The sequence below is a fragment of the Cyanistes caeruleus genome, chromosome 4 (genome assembly GCF_971803275.1).
Source record: "Cyanistes caeruleus chromosome 4, bCyaCae1.hap1.1, whole genome shotgun sequence".
NCBI classification, from domain to species: domain Eukaryota; kingdom Metazoa; phylum Chordata; class Aves; order Passeriformes; family Paridae; genus Cyanistes; species Cyanistes caeruleus.
Genome location: NC_141704.1, coordinates 30,722,340 through 30,735,471, shown reverse-complemented (window position 1 = coordinate 30,735,471; position 13,132 = coordinate 30,722,340). Strand labels below are relative to the sequence as shown.

Genomic DNA, 13,132 nt, shown 5'->3' with positions numbered 1-13,132 from the left:
TGCTGACACCCTCCAGTTCTGTCGCCGAACTGTCTGGCACAGGGTGGTTGGTTTAAGGGCCTTGACTGGAATTAAAGTTTTCTGTCAAGGCTGCTTTTTAAAAAAATTTATTAAAAAGATTTCCAGACTAATTCAACTGAATGTGAAATTTGATGAGGGACATTTCCTTTCCAGAGCTTCTCATTTTGGGAGGCAGGGAAAAACAACAGCAGCTCTGCTGATGATAAAATTCAATTAGAGTTGAACTACCATTGATTGTTGCGCTTTCATTTGCGTTTATCTTTTAATTAAGCTATCCTCATCTGATTTTTAATTTTTTTAATAAGATTTTTTTTCCCCTTCTTTCCTTACATGTGGTTCAGGAGCAGGTGTTCTGTGACTCTGAATGAGTATACATGGTGTTGCATCTCTTATTTCCCATGCTGGATGGTGAAGACAGCCTTCTGAGGAATATTGTTAGATATATATGTTACATTGGGGACAGCACCCAGACCATGCCTGATACAAACAGGCATTGCAGAGCCATAGTTTTGTGGCCACATCCAGACTGCCTGAATTAGACAGACTCTGTGGAGAGATTTAGGCATATTTGAAGTTTGAAAGCCCCTGTCACTTGAAAATAATCCTTCTCAGAGGTGGAAACAGCCAGCATTGTTGAGGGTATCTGCTACCACTGAAGATGTGATCCCATTGCTGCAATTCCCAGGCCAAAAGCCACAGCTGGACCGAAGACCTATTGATCACAGCTCCTGCTCTCCAGGATGTGGACCCTCAGTTTTCTCTGCCTTCAGGAAGATGGGATGCACAGCTCTGGTTGGTATGGGAAAAGGGAGTGACCCCTTTTCAGGCTGGCTCATGGTGCAGACAGGAATGCAAAGGCTGTGGGGCCAGGAGAGCAAGCATCCAAGAGCACAGGCAGGATCTACTGGTCCTCAGAGAGAAGCAGGACTGGCAGTATTTTACCTGATCACATGCTTCCCATGGAAAATGAAGGCACAAGATTAATTCTGTTCCTAGTAAACATTTACACTGAGAACCAGTTACTTTATGACAGTGTGATAAAACATTTCCTGGGCTAGTGCTGTGTGCTGCAAGAGATCCTGCAAGAGCTGAGAAGACTTGGCTTCCCAGTAGTGGAGATTTGAATTTTCATAGCTCCTTCAGCACTATCTATCATTCACTATAACGTGAGTACAAATTTGACTTTATTAAAACAGCTTGTCTGAGATAGCTCAACTAACCACAGAAAACATAAGATGCTACCACATGCTGTTGTTTTCATAAGGACAGCAGCTTTAATATTGGAGAGCACTAAATTGCCTGGAATGATATTAACTCCTGGAATGCTATACTAATGCTGGTCTGCATTTGAATAACTCCCTGTGCAACATAAACAGGCATCTGGCTGCAGTTCTCTTTAGTGAGTATGTGTGTTAGAGGTGTTTTTTTCCAGCACACACCAAACTCTGGGCCTGCCAAGGTAGATGGACATTTTCCTGTTGGTAGCAACAGATACTGAACCAGACTCCCAACTCCCACAGCCAGGCTCATCATCCTTCCTGGAGGCATTCCTAGCTCCCAGTTACAGAGAGCTGAACAGCAGAGTTTTGCAAGGTAAAGATAAAAAGGCAGTGTTTGCCCCATTGCACTCTACGTATTTTGTGAGTGGTCATAGGAAATAATTTATGTGTTCCCCTATTAGGCTTGAGGAGATTGCCCCACCAGGCTGATGCTGTGATTGAGGCAGTGGGGCATTCAGGAAGCAAAGGGAAAGAGCCCTGCTGGCTTTCAGGAGAGTCTGGGCCATGTGTTGTTCACAGAAAAGCAGGAACTGAACTTGTGGGGAGAAATTGTGCTGAGCCATCAGAGTAAATGCTCCTAGGGAGCATCGACTCCAGAAGGAATGTAATTGCTATCATCTAAAGGATACACAATAAACCTGTGCAAACCAATACTTTTCAAAGACTAATACTTTGGCCAGATGACAGTAGTTGGTGACAATGATGGCAAAGAGGAAAATTAACAGGAGAGGCCACCTCTGTGCCAGATTTCAAGCTCCTGCTCCAAGGGCTGTTTTCAAAAGGGCACCAAATTTTGTCACCCTGAGTTAAAAAGCGCAATTTCCCTAGCCTCAGGGAATGAATTGCTTAGATTTAAGACACCAGCCTGAGGCAGACAGATAACACAGAGAAATGTCAAAATTTGAAAGTTAAAATTTGTTGAAATTCCAAGTGTCTGAGAGCAGCCAGATTGCACTGTGGTGTGCTGTAAAATGCCATCAATAAAAGACTGCTAACACCTGTGATGCAGGCTCAGATTTAAGACCCCTTGGTGGGGACCTGCTTTTTTGTAACTATAAGAAAGATAATCTTGGGACTCATATGATAGACCCTGAACACCAGACAGCTATTTACTTCTGCTCCAGGGAAAGAAAGGAAAAAGGCCCTTCTGAGTAGGTCTTTACACCAGCAAGATTTTCACGGTAGTGAGGCGGTGTTTACCCAGCGAGACGCCCCTAAAATGAGCGTGCACCTATTCTTGCTTGGGAAATCCTGGCAGCATTGTATGGGACAGCTCTAAATTCAGAACAGAAAAAAGAGATTAGTGGAAGGAATAAAGCAAAAGTAGCAGGGGCATTAGTCCTGTTAATGTGTGAGGGAGACAAAAGAAAGGAGGTGGGGAAAAGCAAGGCTTCAGAGAGTGGAAGACTCATGATGGACAAGGTTGGTATTGCTGAGAGCCCTGAAAGTTTTCCCAGCTTCAGTGGTCACAAGCAGAGGAAAGGTCACCCTACACTTAGGAATGTGCTTCCTGCAAAGAAAGAAAGTGTTAAATTGGCTTTTCCTATTATTGAGGGATGCAGACAAAAGTGGCCCTTTTCTGCTATTGGAAGCACTGGAAAGCATTAAAAGCTGACAAAGCTTGCACGGGGTCTGCAAGGCTGAAAATAGCAGCATCTATATTTAATCAAAGATGATGAAGGATTCAGTGAATTTCTGTCCTGTAAGCTCAACATCAGCCATAAGACAAAGATGAATAATGTGATGGCAAAGAACGAGACTATGAGAGTTTTGAAACATAGAGAAACAGACAACTACTACAGACTCCTGGCACATGGCTGCTGGCTGGTACTCTTTTAATTCTTAAACAGGTTTCAGATCATTCAGGTGGCCAACATGTACTGCTTGCTATGATGGCTCCAGAAAGGGTCACAGTGCCAGTGCAGGCTCTCTCATGATGGGACATCCTCTGCTTGAAACGCCCATGACAATATAATATGTATCTAATAGCTGTTGGAATAATGAATAATTTGCTACTTTGGGGCACAGATTTATTTTTTTTTTTTTTTTCTTATTAAAAACCAAACCTGTTTGAGTTTCCTTTTGAAGCATTTAATCTAAACCCACCTTGTGGCTTTGACACCAGATTCATTTTTGATGAAACTCCAGAGTGCTTTCACAAGCTCCAGCTCTGAAGACCTGGAATGAAAGGCATTTTCCCTTCCTGCCCTCTCCATTCTGCTGGGCTTCAGGAGGTCAGGAGGTGAGTTTTTATTGTTAGTCACTTGAAAATAAAATCATTCTGTGCTGGTATCTTTGGATAGACACTGTAAATTATGTATTTCAGCAAAAGCGAGAACGTGTCCTGGAAGTGGGATAAAGCTGTTCCAGGAAGAGAGGAGATTTGTGTAAGAATACAAGCAGGGAGGAAGTATCCAGGAGACCTTCTTGGAAGAGCCAAACTCTCCTGGTTGGATAAAAGCCTACCTGAATTAATTCACTGACCATTTTATTTTGACTTAAGCCCTTATTTACACCAAGTCTTTTGGGTTAATCTCCCTGAGATGCACAGACATTGGCTCATTTGGTGGTTCTTGAGCTAGAAGTGATAGTGTTTTCTCATTCCAAAGCCAAATCTAACTACATGGAGGCAAAATGTGAGCATAGCAAGAAAACAGAAATAGGCCCTCAGGCGAGACCAATCGTCCAGGCTAAGGGGAGATGTGAGGGAACAAAGGAAGGACATTTTACAATTGCTCAGCAAAGTCAGGTCAGAGCACAGAGCAGGAAGAGAATGTAGAACTTGGTCAAAAAGCATGAGGAACCAGATGTTTGGCTGCTTTAAATCACAGCTTTTTTTGACCCAAGGTCTAGTGTGTACCTGCATGGAATTGCAGAGCAGGCATCACCCTCTCTGCATGCTCCCTTTGTGACAAAACACGTGGTAAACACAAGAGGAAAAAAAAGAAAAAAAGAAAAAAGAAAACAAGAGATACATTTAAAAGTAAACCACACCCTCAAAACCCCAGCTCTTTTTTCTAGCCACCCCCAAAAAACAACAGCAGCAACCATAAAAGGAAAGCTTTCTAGAGGCCCCTGGGCTCTCCTACTCTCTTTCTTTCACCAAAAAGTCAGTGTGAAAATGGAAATCAGGGCCATAAGCCAGGGGTAGAAATTGTTCAGGTCACAAGGAGTTTTAGGGAAGATTAAAGGTTGAAGCTGTCATATAGAAAATACAAGTGGAATGTCATGGAGAACTGTGAGACTACAGGAGTTTACCCCAGGGGGCTTGTAAACCCTGTCATTTGAATCACTTGTTATCAGGTGAGGAAGATTAGGATGAAACTATGACCACATTTCTGTCCTCATGTCTTGTGTGGTCAGCTTCCTTGGACGACTTCTCCCTGAAGCAACTCTTTGTCAGGTTTAAGATGTGTTTGCCAAAGTAATCCTGTATGTCTGAAGAACTGCAGAGTTGAGGATGTGCCAAGGACTGGTGTGTCCAACCTGGCATTATGTGGAAACATCAAGACTATGAAACAATGTAAAAGTAGCATCCTAAGCTTCTGACCTCCATATCCTGACCAAGGAAAATGGTGATGTTGTGATCATCCCAGAATCCTCCTCTAGGCTAAAGAAATATTCATGTAGGAAAAGCTATGTCAACCCAGGCTATTGTGCAGTCATGTCTCCATAGCTTTAGATGATTATGATGCCTGCATTCCAGATAATCATTGTGTAAGGACAATTCACATCCCAGAAACTGCACTCATGAGTGAACTGCACCTAATAAAGACACCTTAGTGTGATCACTTTTTCTTCTTTAAAGTAAGCTCAAGGTCCTTAATTTGACTATGTGTGTGTGTGTGTGTGTGTGTGTGGCTACAATGCAGTCATCTGAAGTTGCATGAGGTGAACACCACAACTAATTTGTGTTGATTTAATCAGTTAGGTGTTTAAGCTCTTTGCTGGAGATGAAGTTTAGCCCTGTATCTGACCTGAGCGTCCTTCACTGACTGATAAGATGACAGGGATGAAGATGATCGAGCATTCAGAAAAAGGTCTTGTATAGATCTTATAAAGATCTGTAAGAGTAAGGATACAGTATATACAGTGCAGACATTAGTGGAAGCAGAACTGGACCCTGAATAAGCAGGGGAGAGAAAAGCACCATATGTTGGAAGGTGATGAGTATTATGTAAATAACAGGGATAGAGACGTTTTGTAAATGGGCAGGCTGATCTCATTATTTATCTACAATTAAACTAAACTATGGGGTCATATCATCCTATTGAATCTAGCAGATTAAACTCAGGCTGCCTCCTTTTGTTATTGTTTTTGGGGGAGTTTTGGAGCTTTCTTAATTTAGATCAAAAAATGAGAGGCTTCCTCATAAGCATTTTAATTAACCAGCTGAAGAATTCTCTTGCCCCCAGAGACTTGCAGTACCAAATCCAGAGCTCAGACTGTTGTATTTCAGCTCAGATTGTGTTTGTGTCCCTTTATTCAAGTCAAAAACATAGACAGCAAAACAACCTCCCCCTCCCCGCCACCAACTGAGTACTTGGAAAAAAAAACAAGGTATCTTCAAAGTTTGATTTTTGACCTAAACATATTCTTTGCAGCAGCCCAGTACCAGAATGTAAGAGAAAAGTGACCAAAACCTGCAGAGAAAAGCACTTTTATCTGGACCTTATGCCTATGCACACTTTATCCCAGGCACCTTTCCTGCCCCAAGGCATGAGTGCAATAGGGTCATCCAGTGTCTCGTGGCTGAGTAAAATCCCAGTCCTTCCACAGAGCTGCTTGGTGCACTGTCCCGCTGGGGAGAGGCTCTCGGCTGAAGGGCTGGGTTTCCATGGAATGTGCTGCTCCTCAGGGAGATGAGGAGCTCCTTTCTGGTCCTTGGTGCCTCTTGCCCACATCCATTGGGCTGCAGCAACTCCCGGCAGCAGTCCTCCAGCACGGTGACCTGGCACCACTGCCACCCATCGTCCCAGCAGGTTTGTTCAAGGAGAGGAACCGCACACCTTGACGGAGAACATGGGGAGAAACACACTCCCCAGACACCCTGTGTCCTCCTCTAAGAGGAGCTGGCACAGATGCTGCTCCTTTCCAACTTGTGGGGTAGCAGCGAGCCGTAAGGGGGCAGGACATGGAAGAGCAAGTGTGGTTTTGGGAAGGGCAGCAGCTCCACGTGGTGGGGAGCGAAGGAGAGCGTGCTGGGCAGCCGGGCAGTTGTCAGCTGTCCTTGCAGTGGAGAGTAGTATCCCATGGCAGGAAAGGAAGCAGAGAGCTTTCTTGGCATCAAGATAGGAGCCTTTCAAGAATAAAAGCGTAGTCTCAGGTGAATCAATATGGACTTCTACTTAGATGAAATTTACAATCAACCTTATTTGTTTCCCTGGTGCTTGGTAATTAAGAAGAGAAGTTTAGAAAAACAGACTTCCTAAAACCCAGTGGTGTGCTGTCACCCAGGACACAAAGCAAAATACACTTTTTTCTAGTCCTGAAAGTCTCCTGTCAGGGAAAGAGCCTGTGTGGCAGCCTAAATAAATAACAGTCCTGGACTGCTAAAGCATAGGTTGAGGGCAAAAAGTGCTGGTCAGCCCAACCAAGGCTGGATGTTGTAAAGAGAAAAGAGGAACATTGCTTTGTGGCTGCAAATGTCTTAAGTCCTCATTTTCAGGAAAATTCTGATTATTAAAATGTTCTGAATCAAAGTATGATTTACAGGGAAGTGATTTAGAAGCAAAATGGGGAAGGACCACCCTACAAGAGACAACTCATAGAATATTTATGGAACAGGTTTAATTCTGGGAAGAAATGTGTTATTTGATCAGTGGATTGATGGTGGGGTTTCTTGTCATCATATTGCCAGTTTTGTCTTTTCCAGAGCTCCTTCTCTGAGATAGTCCCATGGGATTACTGGTGGAGTGACTACCTGGTGAAGGATAGCTGTCTCTCTCTCAGTGGCTTTACACAAAGTGTCAAATACTCACTGTTATATCTGACTTGGGAGCAAAATCAACTTCTGTCATATGCTGAAGGCCACCAAAGTTCCCGAACTTTTCATGTTTCCTCCACTTTGCTCGCTGATTCTGGAACCAGATCTGGATAAAGGTAAAAAAGAAAAGGTACAGAAATTAACAGAGTATGAAGGAGGAACTTCTCAAAGCCAAGTACTTTCCCTAAACTCTGAGCATCAGAAAACACTGACCTCCAGATTGGCAGAACCAGGGGCTGAATCTAAAGGAAACCACTGGGTTTGACAGAGCACTTTTCACACTTTGCATAGCATGTGGGATCTCTGGACTATTGTGATACCCTGTTTTTTGTTGTGGCTCACAGAAGACATAGGATCATCCTGTTCAAGGAAAGACAGTTTTCCAGGGCTCTCTGGGGAAAGCAGATCCTTCTGTGGTCAAAGCTGTGCAGTGGTCAATGCACACAGCATTCTGAGTTCCCTAGAAAGTGTGACATTTCATGACAGAGCTCTTCCACCCTTAGAGTCATTCCAAGTGAATAGACTGAGAAAAGATCCACCTAGATGTTTTGCTGGGCTGCAATAAAAGTGTGTCACCTGTGCAGATGGAGTTACAGGGTTCTACCTATATTTAGCTGGTAGAATTTGGAAATTCACAGAAGGGACCTAAGTGAAAGACCCAAGGGGATCACTCAGCAATCTAATATGTTGTCTGCCATCTCTTTTTCACTGGAAAGCAGACAACAAATTTTGTCTGGGGAGTTCCTTTCATCTGTCAGCTGATTTGACCATTCTGTCTTCTGGCAGAGGTATAAATGTATTTATTGTGCCGCTGCAATTGTTCATCTTGCTGCATTGCTGTGAAAAGTTGAAGCCCCTTTCAATTTCAGTTTTAGCTTACTAAGGGACTTGCTGTTTGAATGTAAGCAGGTGGATCACATGAACACAAAGTGTTAGTTATTGAAGCCGGGTGCTACTGGATGTAAATACATATGTATTTTAAGCCAAATAATGAGCAGCTCAGTTATTTCTGCATCTCTCACCCAAGAAGTAATGGGAATGTCAGGAGCCCTTTGCTATATTGCTGATAGGTAGCTGCTATATTGCTGATAGAAGTATCTGGGGTTACTGAGAGGACAGTTTTGTTTATCTGGCTTTGCATGTGTCTGGAAACTGCTTAGTGTGTATGAACTTCTCCATTCCCTTTCTACCATGCAGGAGTTATATGATGCAACAGCACCATTTAACACTCACCAAGTGATAGAGGGCAAAGGGGGCACTCCAGCCAATATTCAGTCTCTGAAGCACTCCTTCTAAAATCTGCACGTGGAATAAAGCTCTCACTTCATGGACTTACTTTTTATAACTAAAGGCAAAGATTTTAACACTTTTCAGACCAAACTGCTCTTTTTTGCCCAACCAGCTCTTCAGCACCCTTATGTCTAAAATGATTTCTCAATACCCAGCATGAGTTCTTTTTATTGTGTTTTAAACCTACTCTGCATGCTCTACCACAGGTATCATACCTTTATCAACCAAATTCACAGGATCACAGAATCATAGAGCTGGTCTCAGCTGGAATGCATCTTTTAAAGAAGATCTAGTTCCGACACTTCTGCTGTGAGCAGGGACATCTTTCACTAGACCAGGCTGCTTAAAGTGCCATTAAGCCTGACTTTGAACACTTCCAATGATGGGACACCCACAACTTCTCTGGGCAATCTGTTCCAGTGTCTTGCCAATATCACCATAAAGAATTTCTTCCTCATACACAAAGTAAATCTACCTTCTTTCAGTTTAAAACTGTCACTAATAATCTCACCATAAAAAGATGAGTTCTGGCAGTGTCTATTTTCATGAACCAGTGCTGATAAGCATTAAATACGATACATTTTCTTTAACTCCCCATTAACAGAATATACAGTCCTTTTCACAGTTTTGCCAGAAATCAATGTTTGTCTGACAGGCCACTCATTATCAGCTTGTCCTGTTTACCCTTTAAATACTGACATAACATTCGATTTCTTCAAGGCCCCTGGAGTGGAATGTCTCCCATGCTCCAGAACTGATTAAATATCAACACTGATGACCCAAACTGCTTCTCAAGCAGCTTTTTCAGAACCACTGGAGGTAAGTTACTTAGATGTATAGATTAAAAATTATCTGTCTGTAGCAGCTGCTGTTCAACATTATCCTTATAGAAAGTGCTGGCACCTTACCTGACATATTTCCAAGGATAGAGCAGAAATTATGAGAGAACATCTCTGACATTTATGCACTATCATTGACAGTCCTACTGTTTCTATAAAGTAACAGATCAGTATAATTGATCACTTTGGGGTTTTTTGTTTTTTGTTTTTTTTTGTTCTTAATCGACTTTTATTGAGTTTTTGATCCTTAATTTTTCTGATCAAAGCTTTGGCCTGCACCCTCCTGCTTTGCTTATTTATTTTTTATAATTTATTTTTTCTCATGTTTATTCATACAGGATTCTTAATTTTTTCTGTGTAACACATGCAGTTATACAATTTCATCTATCCACTTAAGCTGTTTCACAGCAATCATAACTTTTTCTTGAATGGAAGACACAAGATTTGTCACAGTTATGAAGGATTTAATTTGGTCACTGAATGGGTGTTCACTTACTTATTTGACAGTTAAGTTATATTTCTGAGGTGATGTGACTGACACAAAGCTTTTAGCTTTGTCAAAACTGTTATTTCAAAGTAGCAAGAGCACATTCTTTGTGTGCTCACACATATTCTCTGTGTGCTATTTGACTTGTGTGACAAATGCAGTCAATCAAAACTATAACTTGAAACTTGAACCCAAGTTACTGCTAATTTTTAGTTCTGTGGCTGATTTCCCTTTATCAGCCAGGATGAGGTCAAACACAGAATTTCCTGTGTCTTGTATAACACTGTCTGGATTGGGAATTTGCCATCTGCATTTCATACATGAGAGACTTTTTACTTCTTTCATTTACATCTCAGGTTGATGTTACCCATAAAAACTCGTTTTTATTTTTCCCCATAGCGATTAATTTTTTTTAAAGAAAAACATGTCTGGTTCCTTCATGTGATTCATTGTTCTGTGGAGAACATTGACTGCTGGCAGCCCAGCTTGTGTTTTATGCTGTTGGAAACGCATTGTTGGTGTACTGGTATTGCTAATGGGCATATTGTGGCAATGCAGGTCTAATTCTCCCTGTCACCTAACGATGAAGCAATATTATCATGGCTAGTCAATAGTCCCAGGCATGCCATGGTCAATAAACAGCTCTGTGTTGAACTTTGATTGTTAGAGAGGGATATATGAAAAAAAATGCACCAATGACTATAGCACTGGGGCAAGTACAAAAACTGTCTCAAGCAAAAAATCATCACTACAGTGCCTGGTACACAACACCAAATGCCAGTACAGAGTGGTATGTACATTTTAATGCAGGAGATTTACTATGCAGTAAGAATTTGACATCAATTTTTAGCTCAGTCAGCAACATTATATTACAACTGGGGGAAACTGGATTAGTTTCTGTGCACTGAAATTATATCCAGGCCATTTACAGCCTGTGATATCAAAATACAGAACACTAAGAAGCACTTTCATTTTGGCAATTATTTTCACATTTTTTGAGACTCTGTGGAAGATGGATGTGGATGACAGTTTGTACTGGATGAATATTAGCCTATAAATGGTTGATAAATGATTAATAAATATTTCCATAAGTGGCTGCTCTGTTGCTACAGAGTCCAACAGGTTGCTCATAACCACCTGTAACTCCTATTTGCTATGCATTTAGTATGCTGGGAGCTCCTGTTAACCCTTTGATTAATTCCATTTGGTTAGTCACAGCTGGGTGACAAATACTTCTTTCCCTATTTGTAGGAAGAGAAGAGTGATACTGGCCTCATCTGCAGGGTAAGAGAGAGGTCACGTATCTCATTAGCATTGCCATCCAGGCACAAACTATTAAGCACGCCAAATAATGAATGAATTGCAGTGAACATAGCCTTTTGGAGATGTACAGTACCTGAACTCTGGCTTCTGGGAGGTTTATCTTTGCTGCCAGTTGATTGCGAATATGGACGTCCGGGTAGTGAGTCACTTGGAAAATTTTCTCCAGTTCCTGGAGCTGCTCAGCTGTGAACGTTGTCCGGATTCTTCGTTTCCCTTTCCTCTCAGCTGTGAAAACCAAGGAAAGATGTAGTTCTTTTTACAGGAAAAGGCTACAGGACCACAAGACGATTCAGAGGTGCAGCAATTTCTGTAAATTGCTCTGCAGTTGGGATGGCATCTACCACACCTTCTAGACACGTACTTATCACAGGTGACTGGCGCCTGACATTCTTTAGCAGACAATGTGAATGAACTCCTTTATCATTAAAGAAATGAGTCAAAAGTGTCCATTTGTACTGCTAATTCCACGGATACAACACATGTCAACTGCTACAAATGCCTGTGTATTTTAACCACACTAGCCCTGCAATGAGTTTGTCACCAAAGTCCTTCAGTGTTGGACCAACCATTGACCCCTGAGTGACTGCTGTTCTCTTCTCATACCATTCATACAGCAGCAGGGATAGCCAGCAGTTTAACTTTGCAGTTGCAAAGAAAAGGTGTTTTTCTGACTGTACCATTGCGGTGTGAGAACTTTCTAAACAAGCTAAACTTTAACTTAACCTTAAGAGTAAGATGTTAGAGCCCATGCAGAAGTCCAGGTGCTGTGAATTCCTAAGTAGACTCCTAGACTGCAACATTGCTTCACCTCTTGTGGTGTGATCAGAAAAAGTACTTCCCTCAACACTCCCACAGTGTTTTGAAAATGCCCTCCTACACCAGGATATTTCATTTCAATCATGAACTCTGTATAGAACTTGATGTAAGTTAGAATGAGGTCTCGGTTGCTCCAAAATGATGCTGAAGGTCCTGCAAGGAAGAGGAAAAAGCAGCTGCAGAATATGGAGTTCAACCCCATCCCAAAGCTGGACTCTTCTCTGATTCACAAATGGAGTATCTTCCCACTGACACTGAGTGACCAGTACAAAAAGCCACACCCCAAGCACTGTGAATCACAGGGTTTTTCTAATGAGCTCGGAAAACTGATCTGACCAGAAAATGACATTTTTCATTCTGTAATCAAAACCTCGTTGTGACTCTGTTGACAAAGAAAATAAGGATTAAAACATTCTGTTCATCAACTTGGTACGAAGGAGCCCAGACACGACACCATTGTGAATATTTCATCTTTTCTAAACCTTCTGGGGACTTTGAAAATAAACCAGTCATGCAAGAATAACTGAGGAGTGTCATTTATCATAAACACTGTCAATACTACCATGTCTCAGAAACAGCCTAATAAAGCTGATGTCCAACACAGTTAAATCCATATCATTAGACTTTCTACCAGCCTATCAAAGTACTACTCATTAAACTGCAGCACTAGCTTTAGACTCAAGAGAAAAACAGTATTTCCATTGAATCTTGCTGGCACTACTGGGGCAGAGCTTTGAAATGAGAAATATTCCTGTGTGTTTATGCTGAAGGTATAAAGGGCACCTTCTCCTAAGAAGCCCTGATTCCATTTACTTGAACCTTCCCAAAAGATTACTGTACAGGGGGTTTATTGCTATATGCAAGAAAAGGGAAATATCAGTGCTGAGAGCAGAAATCTTAGGACACTACATCCCCTGGAGATAAGATAGGGTTCCCAGTTTGTAATGTTGTTTCTTGAGGATTTTCACCTCACATTTACTATACAGCTCACTATACTCTGTCCTGCTGGCACCTCAGAAATGTCCAGGACTAGAGAGCACAGCTTTAGAGAGAACAGGCATGAGTTCCTGGTGTCTCATACCAGCTTCTT

General features: G+C 41.9%; 1 protein-coding gene and 1 long non-coding RNA gene across 3 annotated transcripts in view; one reads left to right on the top strand and one right to left on the bottom strand.

Moving 5' to 3' along the window:
• The first annotated feature begins 3,476 nt into the window (after positions 1-3,476).
• Positions 3,477-12,559, top strand: LOC147653524 (uncharacterized). Its single transcript, XR_015286373.1, has 3 exons — positions 3,477-5,108; positions 5,229-9,396; positions 11,155-12,559. It is a non-coding gene; the product is annotated as an uncharacterized LOC147653524 (long non-coding RNA).
• Positions 5,734-13,132, bottom strand: part of ISX (intestine specific homeobox) — a 23,988-nt gene continuing 16,589 nt past the window's right edge. Inside the window, exons 3-6 of one of the 2 annotated variants that reach the window (XM_023936196.2) lie at positions 11,300-11,451; positions 8,521-8,586; positions 7,283-7,393; positions 5,734-6,600 (exon numbers count right to left, since the gene is read on the bottom strand). In XM_023936196.2, the coding sequence (XP_023791964.2) occupies positions 6,364-6,600; positions 7,283-7,393; positions 8,521-8,586; positions 11,300-11,451 (566 nt within the window). In that variant the 3' untranslated portion in view covers positions 5,734-6,363. The remainder of the gene's footprint in view (positions 6,601-7,282; positions 7,394-8,520; positions 8,587-11,299; positions 11,452-13,132) is intronic. The other variant, XM_023936203.2, reaches the window with a different exon arrangement.